This window comes from Narcine bancroftii, chromosome 3 (genome assembly GCF_036971445.1).
Source record: "Narcine bancroftii isolate sNarBan1 chromosome 3, sNarBan1.hap1, whole genome shotgun sequence".
Classification (NCBI taxonomy): Eukaryota; Metazoa; Chordata; class Chondrichthyes; order Torpediniformes; family Narcinidae; genus Narcine; species Narcine bancroftii.
In genome coordinates, this window is record NC_091471.1 from 49,102,329 (window position 1) to 49,122,668 (window position 20,340).

Sequence of the window (20,340 nt, forward strand, 5' to 3'; positions counted from 1 at the left end):
GTTTGCACATTCCAAGAATTATGAATGGAACTGTGAATAATTACACTGAACAACAAAGATATTGCTTCCTGAACACTTCTGGGTGTACTTTATGGACTTTGTGATCACGAAAATCATCTTAAAATTTTCCTATCATGTAGCTTTTTTTTTAAACAAAAAAGATACAACCTATTTTTGTGATTTCCTTTAATTTTTTTTTAAACATGCTTCAAGCAAACAAAACCATGAAGTGCATCGTGTCATGAAAACTCATTTTCTGCATTTGTACTTGGACGTCTTCCCTGCTGATCTTGGTGCAGTCAGTGATGAACATGGTGAAAGGTTTCACCTGGACATTGCAACCATGGAAAAGTGATATCAAGGTGGACTACTGTTGGACACTGACATGAGAGGCATCAGATGCTGAGAACAAATGAAAACCCGTGACAAAACATTTTTAGGTCAGTTGAACTAAAACGGTGTCAGCATTGTTATGTGATTAAACATTTTAGATGAACTTTTATTGAATTTCGTGTTTCCACAACTTCCTAAGTGATACAGCAAATCTGACATTATATTTGTGTTCAGCTTGAAGTTGTCTATCATAATCCCCAATTTTTTTTTTAAACAAGCAAACCTTAAAAAAAAATTGCTGTCCAATGTTACCCATTAAAATGTAAGCAAGTCTGACACCTTTGTGCATTAGGGTCAAAATGTGGAATTCGACAAACAAAATTTGGAAACTACTGAAATTAATGAATTTCTCCCAAAAGAGTTCTTTACTTTTTAACTTAGCAGCAGTTTAAAAATAACAAGTACAATAAAACACACAGGTTGTTAAAAAATTAGCCCCTGCCACCATGACTAGTTTATACCACTATCTCAAATAAAAACAAGGTGCTAAAAATCATACAACAGGACAGGAACATTTCAGAATTCAGCAAATAAGCATTATGACATTGCTGAGAAAAATCAAGGGTAGAATAAAATAGTCAAGCAAAAAATGAAAGCAGGCTAAAAACTAAACACATCAGAAGGACTGCAAAAGGAAAGGATTGGCTAAAGTTAGTTCATATCCCTTATAGTTATATACACAAGGAACCCAAATCAGGATGGGATAGAATCTGTTTGCCAACCTGTCTCACCCATATTTTGACCATCATCATAAACATGATTAGATTTGAAAAAGTTAACCATGGCATCAAAGTTCTTTGGGTAATGCAAATTCACTCTTACAGAATTCGCAGATCACCACCTGTATTCTTAATGGTGAACATATTTGGAATACAAATTTGCTCACTTGGAATTTATGTGGAGGAAAAAGTAAATAAGTAATTCTTTAAATTCTCACTTCCTGGCATATACTCAGATGACATGCTGCTACATTAGAGAAAAATCACAATACAGTACATTTTTCAAGGAACGTAATTTTCTTTCCTCCTCAACAATTATAGTATTTCAGCTCTTAAACTCGGTTTAGATTCACAAACCATCTGCTTTTTTTTTCTCATCTCTTCATTACTTCCTAAATAACCACATCTTTACTTACCAGCCAATACCAATCATTTGTTCGATATAATGGACACACTACTTTGAGATGGATGTTTTCAATGAGAAAAGCATACCAGTACATCCTGGGAACAGGCTCTTTGCCTCACTTGTCTGTACAAACATGATGTCCAATTAAAAATCTGCTGTTTGCTCATGAAAGATACCCCTTCATACTAATGTATGTATTTAGATACTTTCTTAAATATTATGATGTCTGCTTTTACTTCTACTCTTGCAAGACTGTTCCAGGCACCACTGTCCAAAATATATGACCCACACGTATCATTTAAACTTCCTCCCTCACGTTAAACTCATGCCCTTTAATGTCCTCTAAAAATTTCCTAGTGACTGAAGTAATGCTCAGCCTTTATCCCTATACACTACCTTGATTCAGTAGCTTAAAGTGGCTTAGAGAAAAAAAAATCAATAAATTTTTAACAGCACATAAATGTTGTTAAGATTATTTCAGGAAATGCCACTTTCTGGTTTATAACCCAAATTCCAACGCTTTACCAATAAAATATTAATCAAAAATCTTTCATATGTGAATAAAGATGTTCTGACAGGATGTTAACTATGATTCTACATTGTATGCTTCTAAGAGGATATTGCAGATTAATAAATGGGCATCAGCATGTACACAGCATCTTGCCAAAAGAGCTAATGGGAATGATATGTAGAAATTAAGTTGTTAGATTGAATGTACAAAAAAGTCAATAAGAATGTTTAAGAAATTAAGCTCCAAATCTATATGCATCGGACTGGTCAGCCACAAACGAGCCTGCAGCTGACGTGGACTTTTTACCCCCTCCATAAATCTTCGTCCGCGAAGCCAAGCCAAAGTAAAGTAAGTAAGTATTGGACAATGGAGTATTACTGATAACAATTTACCTAATCCTTCTGATATCTTTGTTTAATAAAGAGATGTTGACTTCAAAATTACAACTTGTTCTAGATGTTTTTGTTCTTCTGCTTTAACTGATTAATAATTTTAAGACATTAAACAAGCAAATCCATCTAAAACAAAAAAGTTGCTCTCTTAAGATTTAAAATTCAAGGCTGGGATTATTGTTCATGTATTTTTTTTTAAAATCAGACATTGCTTTAATCCAGCAAGTTTTGGAATGTACTTTAAAGTACAACAGAAAGCTGGAATGAGACAAGGCAGTAATTGAAAGGAAACCCAATCTGTTTTCCTCAAATTAAGTGAAGATTATTAAAATCATAATCCAAAGAATGAAGTAACAAGGTTGTCGATTTGCATAATGTATAATTTTGGAAAAGATGATCATCTCTGTTCATCTGTTTTAGTAATTCAAGTAATTCAATAGATAATAAGATGAGATGCACTTAAAAACATGCAATTCTGTAACATTACAAATAAACCTCCAATTGGCCAAATACCATCTGTTCTTAAATAGAAAATAAAGGAGTGATAGTGCTTTAGCAATAAAACATTTTGAATGTCTTACTTTGAAAAGTAGCATTTTATAATTTAGATATAGAAGGACTTCCCAATAATGAATTAGGCAATTATGATCCTAAGTTCATAAAGGTGACTGCATGGATTTTCACGTGCTTCATTTTCCTTTCACATCTGAGGTTGGGTTAACTATCTATTTCAAACCACCTCTTGATGTTCAGAGGTAGCAAGAGAATCAAAGTGAATGGATATGTGAGAATGACAGTGCAAGTTTCACAGATACTGTCCAAGGAAATGTGACTCATGGGATTGTCTCTTGGGAATGGATGTGGACCTGATTGGTTGAATGTCCTTTCCTGTGCCTGAATAAATGATAGTGCATGGAAATTAAATCTTAAACCAGAATACTGTTCCTTCAAAAGAAGAACCATCAGGCTAATTGGGAAAGGCTATTGAGCCCAGTTAGATGTCTACCCAGAAAAATCCACCCCTCCAGATGAAGCATTTGGCACATTTATTATTTGGTTTAAAGAACCATCTTAAATTTATTTTTCACTCATTTGAAGCATAAACACTGCACAATCTTTCAAAAGAAAAATTGGAATTTTCACCTTATTCGTACTCAGTGAGGTGGAATACGACTTGAGTGTTTTTCCATGCATTAACACTGACAAGCCATAGAAATTTTGCTGGACCTTGTAAATCTTATGCAATTCTAAAAGTATCACACATTTTAGCATGCAATGTCTTTCGAAGCAAATATGAATAGTGCAATTAAAAATACAAATATATAGGTAAAATATGGTGGAAATAGAAGAAAGAATATTACAGCACACAGGCCCGACGGCCCATGTTATGCTGACCTACATACACTTACTTCACAACAATCTACCATACACCCATAACCCTCTATTTTTCTTACATTCATGTGCCTATCCAAAAGCCTTTTGAATGTACCTATTGTACCAGCCCCCACCACCCCCAGTGATGCTTTCTAGGCACCGGCCACTCTCTGTGTAAAACTCTGAAATCTCCCCAAAACTTTCCTCCACTCATCTTAGAGATGTCCTCTGGTATTTCCTACTGTTACTTCAGGAAAAAAGTGCTGGCTGTCCACCTCTCGTAATCTTATACAAGATTAAGTAAGCCTCTCAATCTTATATACTCAACTCAAATACTCAAGATTAAGCAGTATTTGCGAAAGGGTTCATATTTAATATTTCTGGAATATTTCAGGTTTCCTTTCATCAGAATTTCTTGTGTAATTTAGATCAATATTTATTTGATACAGCAGCTCAAATAAAATATGAAATTAAGGAGACCCCAAAACATTTTTACTAAAAGCATTGAACAGAGTTTAGGTCCAAGCAGCAGAACTTACAGCTAGAATTAAATCAGTCCCATGATCTCAGAAATGGCGAGGGATACGATTTGGAGAGGTTTGAAAGTGTATCGATATTAAAATACAATATTGAACAACTAGGAGCCAGTGTAGGTCAAAGACCATAGAGATGATGGGTGAATAGGACCAGCTGAAAGTTAGGACAGAAAATAGTTTGGGTTTGCGATGAGTGTCAGGTGAAAAGCTAACATGAATAGAGATTTCAATTAATGAATAGAGCCAAGTGTGGAGACAAGAATTATTCAAAAAGGTTCAAGAAGGCCACCTTGAACGATGAAAATAAACCTGGTTTAGAAACTCAATATAAAAATGGCCACTTCAAAAATCAACTTTGGAATTTTTACATGCATTATTTTTCCAGTGAAAGGAATAGCATTTACAAACAGGTCCCAAAATACTTTACTGTAGCTGTCCAAGAATCAAATCTCATCATTTTTAGGGTGGAAGAAAATTACCTTGTTTCATGCCTTTCTATGAAGCAATTTTAGGGAAGTGCAAATATTCAAGATGATTCACAAAAGTGAAGGTATAACATTGTCGTTTTTTCCCCCTATTTTCATGAAGATTGAATCCCCCTCCAAGCAAATGCCTCAATTTTTGGTTTGGAAACATCAGCTTTTACTGTTTCAGTCATTGGTTCACAACACCTGAAGCGGTTTGCTATTTTAGGATGATTTACCATTTGATTCACTGGCTTAGTAGTTGTTCAATTTCCAACATTGGTTGAACAGTTTCTTGCTGAGAGGGACACAAATTTAAAACAAGGTCAAGCTGCAAGACCATCTTGATTTTTGGAGTTGAGCAGCTAGATGAAGTGGAGGGCTTTAAATCTCATCAAATGAAAACTACATTCTTTTTTAATCGTAATTTTACAAGTTACAACATTCTTGAACCGTCTTCCACACCAGATAGAATTCTGTTCAAAATGTTACAGACCAGAATTATTACTCACTTCAATTCACCAACATGTCTCAGCACCTCTTGCTGGTATCTCACAACATTTTCCAGATCAGCTTGAGGTAGCTAAACAGAAAATAAACTTGTTGTAAACTTTGGATTAAAAAAAACAAAAAATCTGTCCAATATCCACTAATTAATATACAAATCCTAAAAAAAATATTATACATGTAGACGAAATGCCCTGATCTTGGTTTCAATTATTTTTGTACTTGAATCACACTGTGAGTGATCAATGCTGCAATTTCTAGAATATTTTATTTAATCAACATGAACATATGTACCTAGAATTATGACATTATGGTCATTTGAGATTTGGGGCTACAGGATTGGCAGCTCAATGCACCTTGTGGGATAAAGGAGGTAAAGGAGATGAAGGTCTTGCATTGGTAATCAGGAAGAATATTACAGCTATACTCAAAGGATGAATGAAGAGCTCAATGACTGAAGCAGTGTGGGTAGACATCAGAAATAAGAATTGTGTATTCACTCAGATAGGGATATACTATAGCCATCCCAATAGCCACTGGCAGGTGGAGGACCAGATTATGGAAAGTCGCAAAGCAACAGGGCTGTCGTGGGGGTTAGTGGGGGGGGGGGGGGGTGAGGCTTGAATTTCCCCAATGTTGACTAAGATGTCTGTCATAACAGAAGCTTAGATGGGGGAAAGAAGTTGTTAATTATGGACAGGAGAGTTCTTGATGGAACATGTACATAGTCCAATCAAGAAGGGGGGCCAAACTCGACCTTTATTTGATAAATGAACCTGACCAAGTGGTTGGAGTTTTGGTGCAAGAGCATTTTGGGAACAGTGATCACAATTCCCCAACTTTCAACATACTTATGAACAAGGAAAAGTTTGGGTCTTTTTTTTTGGTGGATGGGGGGAAATTATGACATTATTGGACAGGAACTGGAGCACTTAATTGGGAGCACACAAACAAGCACACAACCAACACGTGGCAGTTGTTTTGAGGACGAACAAATTGGAGTCCAAAACATTCTTATTCAAGTGTGAAGGAAGGACAGGGATGGCAAATGAGAGAACCTTGGATTTGAGAGAGGTTATGACTTTAGTCAAAAAGGAGGCATGTATATATAAGGTTTAGGAAGCTGCAATCAGACAGGGTCTTGAAGGAATATAAAGTCTGGAGGAAGAAGCTCATGCAAGGCATTACAAAAGCCAAAAGAGGCCATGAAATGTCCTTGGCAAGCAGGATTAAAGGGAATCCAAAGATATTATAAACACTTAGTGACTAACAAGGCAGAGGATAGTTTCACTCAAGGACAAAGGATGGATTTTGTGCTTGGACTGAACAGAAGGAACTTGAAAATAGTGATAAGAAGCATAATGTGGAGAATGCTCACGTGTTAAGGGATTTTGAGATTAAGATATAGTGCTGACTCTGTTGAGGAGCAATGAAGCGGACATGTCCCCAGGTCCTGATGGACTGATCTCAGATTATTGAAGAGACAAGTGAAGAGATTGCTGGATTGAGATCTCACCAGGAACATGCAAGGTCTCACCAGCAAGCCATACACCAGTAGTAGGGAAACTATTGGAAATTATATTTAGGGGTAGAATTTAAGTTCATTCAGAAAGTCATGGTCAATCTGCATGGTTTTTTTGAGGGGCAAGTCACATCTTACCAATATGTTCAAGTTTTTTGAGGATGTAAAGGTGGTTAATGATGTTAGGACAGTAGGTATTGTAAACAAGGCATTTGACAAGGTCGCTCACTATCGGCAGAAGTAGATGCATGGGAACCAGAGTGAATTGATCATTTGACTTTGAAAACAAAATGACAGTGGTGGATGGGTGTTATTCTTGCTAGGTCTAAACCAGTGGTATTTCAGAAGAATGGGTGTTGGGACTACATGATATGGATGAAAAACTAGGAGGGTGTGTTATTAAGTTTGCAGAAGAAAAAAGATTGGTGAAGTTGTGGATGGTGTAGAGGGTTATCAAAAAATACAACAGGATACAGATCAGTTACAGATAAAGGCAAAAAATGATAGATGGTCAAATTCAAGGGGAAAACAACATTCATAGCAATATGTGTGCAGAGGAATCTGAAGATCCAGGTCCATAGACACTTGAAAGTGGCCATACAAGTAGATGGGGGGTGGGGGGGGGGGAGGGGGTGGAAGAAGGCACATGGTATGTTTCCTTCATGTTGCGGCTATACAAAAAACCTATGCTTAGGGCACACTTGGAATAATGATGGACCTTTACATCTGTACATTACACACCAAAACAGCAAAGACGTGGGGGCTTTGAAAAGGGTACAGAAGTTTACCAGGACTAACATCTTGGTTAAGAAGGTACGAGTTATAGGGAGCGGTTGGACAAACTTCGGATGTTTTCTCTGGAGTAATGGAAGCTGATGAGCAACTGAGAATTATTGATAGGGTGGACTCAAAATCTTTTCTCCAGGGTAAAAACATAACACACACTAACAGACATGGGAGGAGAAGCAAGTTTAAGAAGGATGAGTGAGGCAAGTACTTTTAAAAAAAAAACAGTACATGTACCTGGAATGGGCTGCCAGGGGTTGTGGTAGAAGCACAAACTATAATAGTATTTAAGGGGCTTCTAGATAGATGCATGAATAAGGTTATCAATCAAGTGCCAGCAGGCAGCAGAATTTGTTTGATTTGGACATCATATTCAGCACACACACATGGTTCTTTTCCTATACTCTTCTACGTTTTATATATTGCTCATAATAGATTAGACACTGAAACCATCACAGAAGTAGACTGATGTGCAGTTTATTAATTTAAATCATTTAGACTGGAATTTTTTTAAAAATGCACACAGAAAACATTTAAAACATCAAGACCTTGCATGGTGGTTTGATTATTCCACACCCTTTGATCCTAATTCTCCAGCACACCCATTTACAAATCTATGACAGGATACTTTAGTGCTAAAGCAAAGCTTAATCACAACTGATTTAGTGGATTAAGTTATATTTCACATTAGGCTGCACATTAAAGCTAGTGATGATTGCAATGTCTCAACTAAGAATCCTCTCACAGTAACAAAAACACAATCTGACTAAAGTATTGTACAAATTGAAAACCTGAACAGTCATTATCAGGATACCTTGTTGACAAATGCAAATGCCTGTTCTGAAATGAGGCTTTTGAAATAGGATGTTAAATAATTTGGAGAACAAGAAATTTGTTTTCTCTTTAAAGACAAATGAGAATGAATACAAGATCAAAGAACAATGAAGGATAGACAAAAATAGTGCACCATCCATATCCTGGGAATAAACAAGTTAAAATGCACAAATAACAAGAGTGTGACAATTACATAACTGCAGACACTCATACTGAATTATACTGAATAAAAAGTTAAGAAATTAAACATGATTTTTAGTCTGAAAATCAGACAGATGTGGCACTCACCTGTCCTGTCTGTGGGACATTAGTTCCCTTCTTGGAAATCTCCTCACTTACAAGAGAGACGTATCTCCTCTGCTCATCCAGAATCATGGTGAGTTGCTTGTTCAGTTGTTTGATTTCAAGGTGGATACGATTCTGGCCTTCAAAGATCTGTCTCAATTCTCGCTCGTTCACACTTTCAAACATATCATCTACTGAATTGCAAATATATATTTTTAATATCATTTTTGATATAACATATCAGCTACGTAATAGTCCATGGTCACTTTAAAACATGTAAGGAAATCTGAGAAAAAGGAATGCCAATATCAGAAATACATACATAATAATAACCAGAAATAAATTTTTCAGGCTATTAATAGTTTATTAATATTTACAGTGGGAAATTACAATGTCATTAAACATTAATGTTAGGTGGTTTGATCTCTTGGAGATCATCGCTAACTGGTACTTTAGAGGTACAAATGTTACCATCTTGGTTACTTTCCTATTTCAGCTTTATCAAAGTCAATTTAATGCTCTGTCAGTGTGATAGAACTATTACTTAGTGTTCAAAATTGTTCAGTGCTACTGATCATCATTCTGTTCAAAAGTGTGTTTGATTTGATACCAGAAAGGATCATGTGAGGATCTGATACAGCCCAATAATTACTGTGTGCACACTTTTTAAATATTGTTAAATATGCTATACCTTAAAATCCTAGAAATGAATACTGAATCAAAACAAATCTTGTAATCTGAAGATAATTGGTGTAGATTCTAAATGGACTTTTTAGCAATACAGTACATTTCCGGTTATCCAAAATGCTTGGGAATTTTCAGAAAAATCAAATGTCTAAGCAGATCAGCAGAACACTTGTATCCGTGGTTAAACAACAACAAATAACAAGAGAAGGGTTTTCAAGGATGAAATAATGTTTCAATTCTTACCAAAAAAAAACACATCTCTGCTTACAAAATGCAGCAAATGAACTGTATCTTTGAACAGTACTCGAGAGCTCCGTTGATTCCAATGGTGCTAACCGCATGACAGGAACCGCACCCCCCACCCCAACCTGAGCATCGTGGGTAAAAAAATTCAACTTTTTTCAAATTGTGACATCATCAGCAGAAAATCTTTTCAGCTATTCGAGAATTTCCAGTAGATTGGTTTCTGGATAATTGGAAACTTATTGTACAAATAAAACACAATTCTTAATTAAATATTTATTGTATGGTGTTGGTATTTTACAGTATATGAAATCCAAGCTTTTTCGCCTCACATTTCAGAGCAAGAACGTCATTTGCTATTTATAAGGCGTGAAATTTTAACTTCTCATTCAGTTTGGATATTTTTGTGTTTGGGGAGGCTAGATTTTTTTTATTATTTTAAAATCTACCAAAGTATGCTAGCATTTAATTTCAATAATGAACAATAACATTTAAATTAGAGTAACATTAAGTCCATTGGGCCACATTAATGCTAAAGTCACACCATGTTACTTCTCAGACCCAAAACTGTTTACTTGTCAGTCTCTCCATCTGGTAAGCTTCATGCCTTGAAGCAAAATGGATGAAAATGCACATTTTGTATGACGTTGCTATTGCCATAAATTTATGTGCAAATTAACCAAAAATTTCGCAACCAAGCCTTATATTGCAACCAAAAGAAGAATCAAAATCTTTCCCCAACCTGTTTCTCCTTGCACATCAGGATGATCTTTTTGGAATTCCTCTTTCTTTTTATCAAGTGCCTGCTGGAAATTTTCATACTCTTCTTTATATTTCTCCTTTTCTTCTTGAGGAATCATTGAATCAGCAGGCTCCTGTACCAAAGAGCAAAGCTTAAATTAAGTGATATCACGTTATTGCAATTTAAGAACTATTATTTATCAGGGAAGCTGGCCCAGTTAATTGCTAGGACCACAGCTAGAAGTATCATCAGAAAATCTCTACTAGTTCCAAGGTTCTGTAAAAAACTACAATTGTGTTTTGAATCTGTGGCTTTGGACCAAACTCCATTCTTTGAGAAGGGCCAGTTCATTCCATGGTCTGTATGGAATCAGTTATCTTAACCATGGAAACAACAAATTGCTAGTTACAGAAATCTATATGGGAGTCAGGCATATGCTCATGCAAGGTGAAAGAGTACAAATGCAGTTCATTTTCCAGAACTTTAAATTCATTATTCCTTTCATCTCCTCATCTCCAAATGGCAATAATCTTCCATATACCTGAATCCATTCAGCTTTATACAGCTTGATTAAAAATCTTTGCCCAAACTTCAAATGTTTTACACATTTCTAAATGAGCTCATTGTTCCTCCTAAGCTTTTCCCATTGCTGGCAGCATCTTTTTAAAATGTCACTCTTTGCATTCTGGTGACCATAACTCTACACTGCAATCTAGCCATGGCACAAGAAGTGTCCCCAAGTTACAGCAGGACTATCCAGAACCTATGTCTGAACAAAAATAGTTTCATTCCTCTTTTCTTGACCACTTTCCTGTCACCTTTATAGATTTGTCAACATAGTTTATAACATCTTCCATTTCTTCTGTGCTTTGATATACACCCATATACATTACATAATCATTTGGTTTGTTCACCCTCTCTAAATCCAACATCTCGTACCTCTCTAGACTAACTTTCAGCCACCCATGTTTTGGTCCATCTGAGAAATGCCTCCATTAATTTAGTTTTTTGTTTTCACTCAACCATGTTATAAGTTGTCTTCTTAGCCTTGAACTGGAAAGCTAAATTTACACAAGGTATATTTGAGTCTCTTTGGAATAGGTCCCTGCCCTAAATGATTTCCTTAGCTTGTAAAAGCCCAGCAAGACATTTTCCAAGTTGTATACTCTCTGATTAAGTTTCTATAATCTCTCAATCTTCTAAAGTGTAGCGCAGCAAAACATCCCTGCTCCTACACTTGAATACTCTCACTATTAAGTCCAGCAGACAATTTATCTTAACTGGACTGCCACACCTACATACTTACTTTCCAGGTGTCTAGTCCACAAGGACATTCAAGCTGTGTGGCATCTCTTCCTTTCCCAATCTATTGCCTTTCAGATCAGAGTCTGCCTTCCTGTTATTGACAAGTGAATGGGCTTTCCATTTAGCTATATTTTACAGTGTCTGCCTCACAAACTCAATTTGTCCAAATCAATCTGTAGCTTCTCTGCATCCTGAAGCCTAACCTTCCTACCTAGTTTAGTGTCCCCTTGCTGTTGAGGGGAATGGCCACAAGAATGCTTTAAATTGTCTGCCTATTCCCCTTCCCTCTCCTAACAGTCACCCAATAAGTACTGATAAGTTCCCTGTGATAGATTTCCCAGGTCTTAGAGATTTAAGAGTCTTTAATTGCTTTAGTTTTTCCTAACACCTTTTCCTGACTAGTTTCTTCCTCTCACTATAACGTGTTTTCCAGCATCAGAAGAAAATAATATGTGTCCTCCATTGTGAAATCAAAACTGAAGTGTAAATATAATAACTGGAGAATTGATACAAACTTTCTTCTCGTCCAGGGGTCCCCAAACTTTTTAGAACATCGACCTCTTCATGGAACACTTGATCCCACATTAACCCCCAAGCAAGGAATCCTGGCACTGGAGATGGGGGAGGGGTGGTGGCGGCTTTGGACTTTTGTGGGGCGGGAAATGGAGTTACCATCCCAGGCAGTGTCGCTTCAAACAAAGCCGAAAACAGGCATCCAACAAAAATCACCTGCCTTGCATCTCCACAGCCCTGAGACCGCCTTCACCCCCACCTCACCTGACAGATCACGCATTGTGGGCTGAGTTTTCTGGAGACAGGCTGGAACTCAACATGAGCTCCACTGAAAATCCTTGACCTGGTGAGGAGGCCGCCTCGAACAACCAGTGTTCCCGGGCTGAGCTCCACAGACATCTGCCACCTGTTCCTCTCATCCAGCGGGACATATATCAGTTATCTTTAGTAAAACAGCATCAATAATCTGCAGGGTGGCTATGCAGTTGCCTCCAAAGGAACCATGGAGGAAGAGCTTGCGGAATTTGGCTATTGAAATCAGCATGAAAGTTTTTCTCTTTAGAGTTTTTGTGTATGTGTAACTTAATTAAGCAAATCACCTGTACTTTTGGACTCAACACATTAATTCCGGTGAATATAAACAATAATTTAATTTTTCCCTTCAATCATGTTGTGTCATTTTCATTTAGTGTTTCTTCCTCAATCTGGTTTGCTTTTTACAAAGAACACAGACATCTTTCTCCTACGCTCAGTCCATCCTCCCATTCACTCTCAACTTATTCAAAGGGCAAAGCCAAATACAGCACGGCAACCACCAAGTCCCACTCTTGCAAGAGGTTGGCCACCGTTGCCATAGGCGCTATTTTCCGTTGATCCGTCCCTGCTTTCCACCACAAAAGTTCAATTGGCCCAGTGTTAGACCGACAGGAGTCAAGATCGTCCACTTTGGAGATCCCTATTCCAGCCCATGGATCACTGCAATTCATTTTATAGGAGCTGTTAATAATAGCAATTTCTCTGTTGCTTTTGCTATTTGAAAATATCAAAGAATACAGGAAAATTGTATTCAAAAGGATTACTACAATTTGTTATACATAAATTGTATAACGTTCCAGTAATGGCATGAACCAAATAGTATCCCATCCAATCATAAATGATCAGTAAAAATAATTAAAAGGATGGGACATTGGGCATTGATAGCGGGATTGAATTTAAGTGTAGGGAGATGCTGCTGCAACAGTATGGGGTACTGGTGAGATTGCACCTGGAACATTATGTGCATTTCTGGTCTCTTTACTTGAGGAAGGATATACCGGCTTTGAAGGCAGAAGAGATTCACTGGGTTGACTCCAGAAATTCGGTGGGAAAAACTCACCACTGGTTTGCCAGGCTCAAAAAGTCTGAATGCCAGAAAAGACAGGACATCGTGATCATCTGTGAAGGAACAAAAGTGAAATATTTTTTAATTTACATATTCAATTGTGAAATACATAATAACTTTTTAAAAAAACCTTTAACCAATAGTTTTGAAAAATAAATCCCTGCAATCCTACCTGCAAGAGCCCCTGTGGCTGCAGATATTCCAAAGTAACCCTCAAATGGAAGTACCATATTTTCTATTCTGGCACAAAGTTCATAATCATCATTATTTGGAGTAAAGCCATTGTGTATCATGACCTACAACAGAAAGACAAGACAAATTTGCCAATCAGGATGTTAATCTACCCAAATAAGTACTAAAACAAGACTTCCTTTGGCAGCTGATAGCAGATTGTCAGGCAAATTCATAGGCAAGATTATTTTTTGGGAAAAGTCTGAATACAGTTTAGAAAGCACCTTTTGTTTATAATGAAGACATTTCAAGCTTGCATGGCTGGAACAATATCTAGATCTCTGTCCATTCCCACCCACAAAATAAAGCTACACGGGATAACTATTAAAACAATCCTTTACTTAAAACCTAGGTATTAAACTTCTGAAAGGAAAACAAGAATATTGTTCAAATCTTGGTGATTTAGTAAACATGTTCTGCACCAAAGATTCCATGAAAAGCTGCCTATACCTTCAGTTTCACTTGAGTTTTCACTTCTTTACAAAAAGGATGGTCAATTTAATCCATGGGGAGAAAAGAACAGTAAAACATATCTGATCAAAGCAAATCAGAAAATCTAAAACAGCCATACAAAAAAAAAGCAACATTTTAAGACTTTCCCAGACCGGAATATCAAAAAATCCAAGAGATACAATGCACATTGCATGTATTTACTATTCCCACCAACTTCTGAAAACACACCCTCTTGTATGCAGGTGACAGAACACTTGGTGGTTAAATGAAGGGCTTGCAAGCAAGAAAATGACAAGAAAATAAATGGGGCAATGGGAATGCCAAAAATGCTTGATGGGCTAAGAAAAGTAAATGAGGTTTAATGGAGAAATAAAATGTTTAAAATTTGTAAAACCTGAAAAGGATCAATTATTTTGAAAATGATGATATTAAAGTAAGTATTACATAATGTGTACAATCAAATGAATCAGAATTTATTATCATGACCAAGTCATGAAATTTGGTGTTTGCTGCAGGATCAGAGTGAAAATGTTCATATAAACCCCCTTACAAGAATAAATTTAAAAAAATGTAATAGTGCATGAAGAGTAAGGCAGCATCTTTGGTTCATTGATTATTCAGGAATCTGATAACAGCGGGGAAGAAGCTGTCCTTGTGCCATTGAGTGCTCATCTTTAGGCTCCTGTACCTTTTTCCCTGATGGTACCAGAGTGAAGAGGGCATGGCCTGGGTGGTGGGGATCTTTGAGAATAGAGGCTGCTTTCTTAAGACACTTTTTTAAGTACATTGTAGATGTACTCAATGGAGTGAAGTCTGGTGTCTGTGATGTCGCAGGCCGAGTTAACAACTCTGTGGAGTTTTTTCTTGTCCTGAGATTTTGCGTCTCTATACCAGACTGATGCAACCAGCCACAATGCTCTCCACGGTACACCTATAGAAGTTTGAGAATCTTCAGTGACATACAGAATCTCCTCAAGCACTTCAAAATATAGCACTGGTGAGCCTTCTTTGTGATTGCATCAACATGGATGCCGACACCTAGGAATTTAAAGTTCTTGACCCTCTCCCCTACTGAGCCCTCAATGAGGACTGGGTTATGTTCCCCTGACTTCCTCTTGAAGTCCACAATCATCTCCTTGGTTTGGCTGACGTTGAGCGCAAGGTTGTTGGCGTGACACCACTCAACGAGCTGATTGCTCTCCCTCCTGTACACTTCCTCATTGTCGTTTGTGATTCTGCCAACAACTGTGGTGTCTTCGGCAAACTTGTAGATGGTATTGGAATTGTGCCTGTCCACACAGTCATGGGTGTAGAGCAGTGGGTTAAGCATGCATCTTTGAGGTGTGACTATCTTGACAATCAATGAGAAGGAGATATCGTTTCCAAATTCATACTGACTGTGATCTTTTGATGAGAAAGTCAAGGGAGGTGCAGAAGCCCAGTTTGTAGCTTCTTGACTAGCACTGAGGGAATAATGGTGTTGAAGGCTAAGCCGTAATCGATGAAGAGCAGCCATCATGTACAAGTTGCTGTTTAGAGGTAATCCAGAGCTGAGTGGAGAGCCAGCGATATTGCATCTGCTGTGGAGCGACTGTGACTATAGGGTCCAGGCCTTTGCTTAGGTACATATTAATTCTGGCTACAGCCAGCCTCTCAAATCATTTCATCACAGTAGCTACAGTCATTGAGGAAGTTCACACCGCTCTTCTTGGGCCCTGGGATGATCAACACCCTTTTGAAGCAGGTGGGAATCTTTGATTGCAGCAATGAGAGGATGAAAATATCCGTGAACACTGGCTCGTTGGTTGGCGCAGATTTTTAGTACCCTGCCAGGTACACCATCAGGGCCTGATGCCTTGCAACAATTCACCCCTTTGAATGATATTCTGATATCGTCCTCAGAGACATACATCACAGGGATTTGAATAGGCACTGTTTGGTTCTCCTCAAAGCAGGCATGCTTTGCCCCAACTTAAAAAGAAAAGTATAAGGAAAAGTAGAATGGATAAATAATACTAATAGAAGGATTATGAGAGACAAAAAAAAATGCTGAAAACATGCAAAATAAATAAAGGAATATATCCTAAAGAAAGAACAAGGGATATAAATTTGGCAGTCAATAATACAATACTCAGAATCATAATAGGTAACAGTTTTTTAAAAAGTTATACAAGAAGCTGATTTGAAAAGCAGCTTAAAACTACATTTCCACAATTGTTTCAATATAAAACTTTATTTTTAAAAGGATCTATTGATTTCTAAATCTTGAAGATAAGTAGTGAAATTATTTTTAAAAAAATCAAATACATGTCATCAACAGAAGTTGAAGTCATTTCCAGTTTAACTGTTGTTCAGATCAATTTTTCTTGTCAAATAATCTCACTAGGCTGCAATTTATTTTGACCACGTCAAAGCACAGGAGACTTACAGTCAATGTTTTTCTGTAGTAGATAATTCTGGCTCTTACAGGATAAGGCTTGTTTCTAAAATCTCTTAAACAGGAACCCAACGCTTGTGTTGCACCATCACTGCAGATATAAATTATTTTGGTATCAAAACAAAGCACAGGGTCGATCGTCCAATGAACACAAAAAAAAACGGAATTCAGTTTCATAGGCATTATTTTCTACTTCTGATGACCAAGTTCTGGAATTTTGTATAAATTTTGTGGGTGCTGAACAGCTACCATTTATTAATATGAATGGATTAAACTGGTGCTGGTTAAAGACAGCTTTACTGATGATAAAAATATAAATGGGTTACCAAAAGGTACACATGAAGGTCTGCAGACACTGTGGTTGAATTAAAAAAAACATAATGCTGGAGAAACTCAGCAGATCAAACAATGTGAATTATGTAGCAAAGATAAAATTACATAACCAAAGTACACTGTCTGGCCTGCTGAGCTTCTCCAGAATTGTGTTTTTAACCAAATTGTGCAGGGAAGAAAAACACTTGCAAGACTGAATGCAATGCATTTTGGTGTATTTTTGGTGTATTTCTTTTCAGTACCAACCGCTCAGTCCAAGATTCCGCCCTGCTCCAGCTCCCTCAACAGCCCCTAAGGCTAGAGCTGGATGAGGTTCCCACCCTGGATGAGACATATAAGGCAATCGAACAACTGAAAAGTGGCAAAGCAGCAGGTATGGATGGAATCCCCCCAGAAGTCTGGAAGGCTGGCGGCAAAACTCTGCATGCCAAACTGCATGAGTTTTTCAAGCTTTGTTGGGACCAAGGTAAACTGCCTCAGGATCTTCGTGATGCCACCATCATCACCCTGTACAAAAACAAAGGCGAGAAATCAGACTGCTCAAACTACAGGGGAATCACGTTGCTCTCCATTGCAGGCAAAATCTTCGCTAGGATTCTACTAAATAGAATAATACCTAGTGTCGCAGAGAATATTCTCCCAGAATCACAGTGCGGCTTTCGCGCTAACAGAGGAACCACTGACATGGTCTTTGCCCTCAGACAGCTCCAAGAAAAGTGTAGAGAACAAAACAAAGGACTCTACATCACCTTTGTTGACCTCACCAAAGCCTTCGACACCGTGAGCAGGAAAGGGCTTTGGCAAATACTAGAGCGCATCGGATGTCCCCCAAAGTTCCTCAACATGATTATCCAACTGCACGAAAACCAACAAGGTCGGGTCAGATACAGCAATGAGCTCTCTGAACCCTTCTCCATTAACAATGGCGTGAAGCAAGGCTGTGTTCTCGCACCAACCCTCTTTTCAATCTTCTTCAGCATGATGCTGAACCAAGCCATGAAAGACCCCAACAATGAAGACGCTGTTTACATCCGGTACCGCACGGATGGCAGTCTCTTCAATCTGAGGCGCCTGCAAGCTCACACCAAGACACAAGAGAAACTTGTCCGTGAACTACTCTTTGCAGATGATGCCGCTTTAGTTGCCCATTCAGAGCCAGCTCTTCAGCGCTTGACGTCCTGCTTTGCGGAAACTGCCAAAATGTTTGGCCTGGAAGTCAGCCTGAAGAAAACTGAGGTCCTCCATCAGCCAGCTCCCCACCATGACTACCAGCCCCCCCACATCTCCATCGGGCACACAAAACTCAAAACGGTCAACCAGTTTACCTATCTCGGCTGCACCATTTCATCAGATGCAAGGATCGACAATGAGATAGACAACAGACTCGCCAAGGCAAATAGCGCCTTTGGAAGACTACACAAAAAAGTCTGGAAAAACAACCAACTGAAAAACCTCACAAAGATAAGCGTATACAGAGCCGTTGTCATACCCACACTCCTGTTCGGCTCCGAATCATGGGTCCTCTACCGGCACCACCTACGGCTCCTAGAACGCTTCCACCAGCGTTGTCTCCGCTCCATCCTCAACATCCATTGGAGCGCTCACACCCCTAACGTCGAGGTACTCGAGATGGCAGAGGTCGACAGCATCGAGTCCACGCTGCTGAAGATCCAGCTGCGCTGGATGGGTCACGTCTCCAGAATGGAGGACCATCGCCTTCCCAAGATCGTATTATATGGCGAGCTCTCCACTGGCCACCGTGACAGAGGTGCACCAAAGAAAAGGTACAAGGACTGCCTAAAGAAATCTCTTGGTGCCTGCCACATTGACCACCGCCAGTGGGCTGATAACGCCTCAAACCGTGCATCTTGGCGCCTCACAGTTTGGCGGGCAGCAGCCTCCTTTGAAGAAGACCGCAGAGCCCACCTCACTGACAAAAGGCAAAGGAGGAAAAACCCAACACCCAACCCCAACCAACCAATTTTCCCTTGCAACCGCTGCAATCGTGTCTGACTTGTCCCGCATCGGACTGGTCAGCCACAAACGAGCCTGCAGCTGACGTGGACTTTTTACCCTCTCCATAAATCTTCGTCCGCGAAGCCAAGCCAAAGAAAGAAGGATGTTTGGCAAATAATTAGTAAGGTTAATGAAACGTAGACCTTTATTTCAAGGGTGAAGGGTAAAGTAGTAGGAAATCTTTGATGCAACTTTACAAGATACTGGTGAGATTGCACCTGCAGTACATCAAACAGTTTGGTCTTCATGCTTAATAAAGATTACTTGAATTGAAGATTGCTAGGATAAAGGGTTGACATGAAGAAAGATGAGCCAGCACATGTGCAGACTGCCAAACCACCAAGGAACAATGGCACGTGAAGGCATCACAGTGGAGATTCGAGCATGTGTATGTAGACATTGTTTGCCCCCTACTGACGTCAAGGGAATCAAGGTACCTGCTCATCATGGTGAAGATGGCTGGAGGCAATTCCCCTAGCAGACGCCCCCACAGAATTGTGCGCCAGGGCCATCCTTTCCACCAGAGTAGCATGTTTCAGCCTCCAGCCCATGTAGTCCACAATTCACTTCCACACTGTAGACCGCACTGTGGCGCCTGCTGGAAACACCCGCAGTCGAATGGCCTGGTTGAGCGCATCCACAGGCACTTAAAGGCCACCCTGATGGCATGCCTCCACAGGTCAGACTGAGTAGACAAACTGCCCTTGGTGCTGCTTGGCATACAAACGGCACCCAAAGTGGACCTGAAGTCTTCATCGGCAGAGCTGGTAAACAGCATCCCACTCATGGTGCCCAGAGAGTTCATGACCACAGCTCGAGGGAAGGACGATGTGCCATCAGAGGCCATCAACAAACTGTGTGAGCAGCTCAGTAAACTGGCCCAAATTCCAACATATTGCCATGGCACTACAATACCCTTTGTGCCTAAGGACTTAGTGCTTAAGTAAGTCTTTATCTGGAGAGGTGTGCACAGTCCCCCCACCCCCCCCCCCCCACAGCGACCCTATAAGGAGGCGTTCAATGTGGAATGCCACAATGGCACAAATTGCGTTCTGGACATCGGCAGGCTTGAAGAGATATTCACCATCAACCGCCTCAAACCAGCACACCTAGACCTCGACCAACCAGTAACAGTGCCTGCACCGAAGGCGAGGTTGCTCACCCAAACAACCAGCACAGGCACCAGGCACGTGGCACCTCAACTAAGTGCAGTTCGAAAGTTACAGGTGAACTGCTGACGTCAGCAACCAGGAGGGAAAGGGACGTCATT

At 39.1% G+C, this 20,340-nt stretch overlaps 1 protein-coding gene across 2 annotated transcripts in view; it reads right to left on the reverse strand.

The window, feature by feature from the left end:
* lman1 (lectin, mannose-binding, 1) overlaps positions 1 to 20,340 on the reverse strand; it is a 67,398-nt gene that overhangs the window by 18,729 nt on the left and 28,329 nt on the right. Inside the window, exons 5-10 of one of the 2 annotated variants that reach the window (XM_069924027.1) lie at positions 16,713 to 16,812; positions 13,773 to 13,896; positions 13,595 to 13,653; positions 10,402 to 10,534; positions 8,733 to 8,920; positions 5,308 to 5,378 (exon numbers count right to left, since the gene is read on the reverse strand). In XM_069924027.1, coding sequence (XP_069780128.1) covers positions 5,308 to 5,378; positions 8,733 to 8,920; positions 10,402 to 10,534; positions 13,595 to 13,653; positions 13,773 to 13,896; positions 16,713 to 16,812 — 675 coding nt within the window. Of the gene's footprint in view, positions 1 to 5,307; positions 5,379 to 8,732; positions 8,924 to 10,401; positions 10,535 to 13,594; positions 13,654 to 13,772; positions 13,897 to 16,712; positions 16,813 to 20,340 lie in introns of both variants that reach the window. The other variant, XM_069924026.1, reaches the window with a different exon arrangement.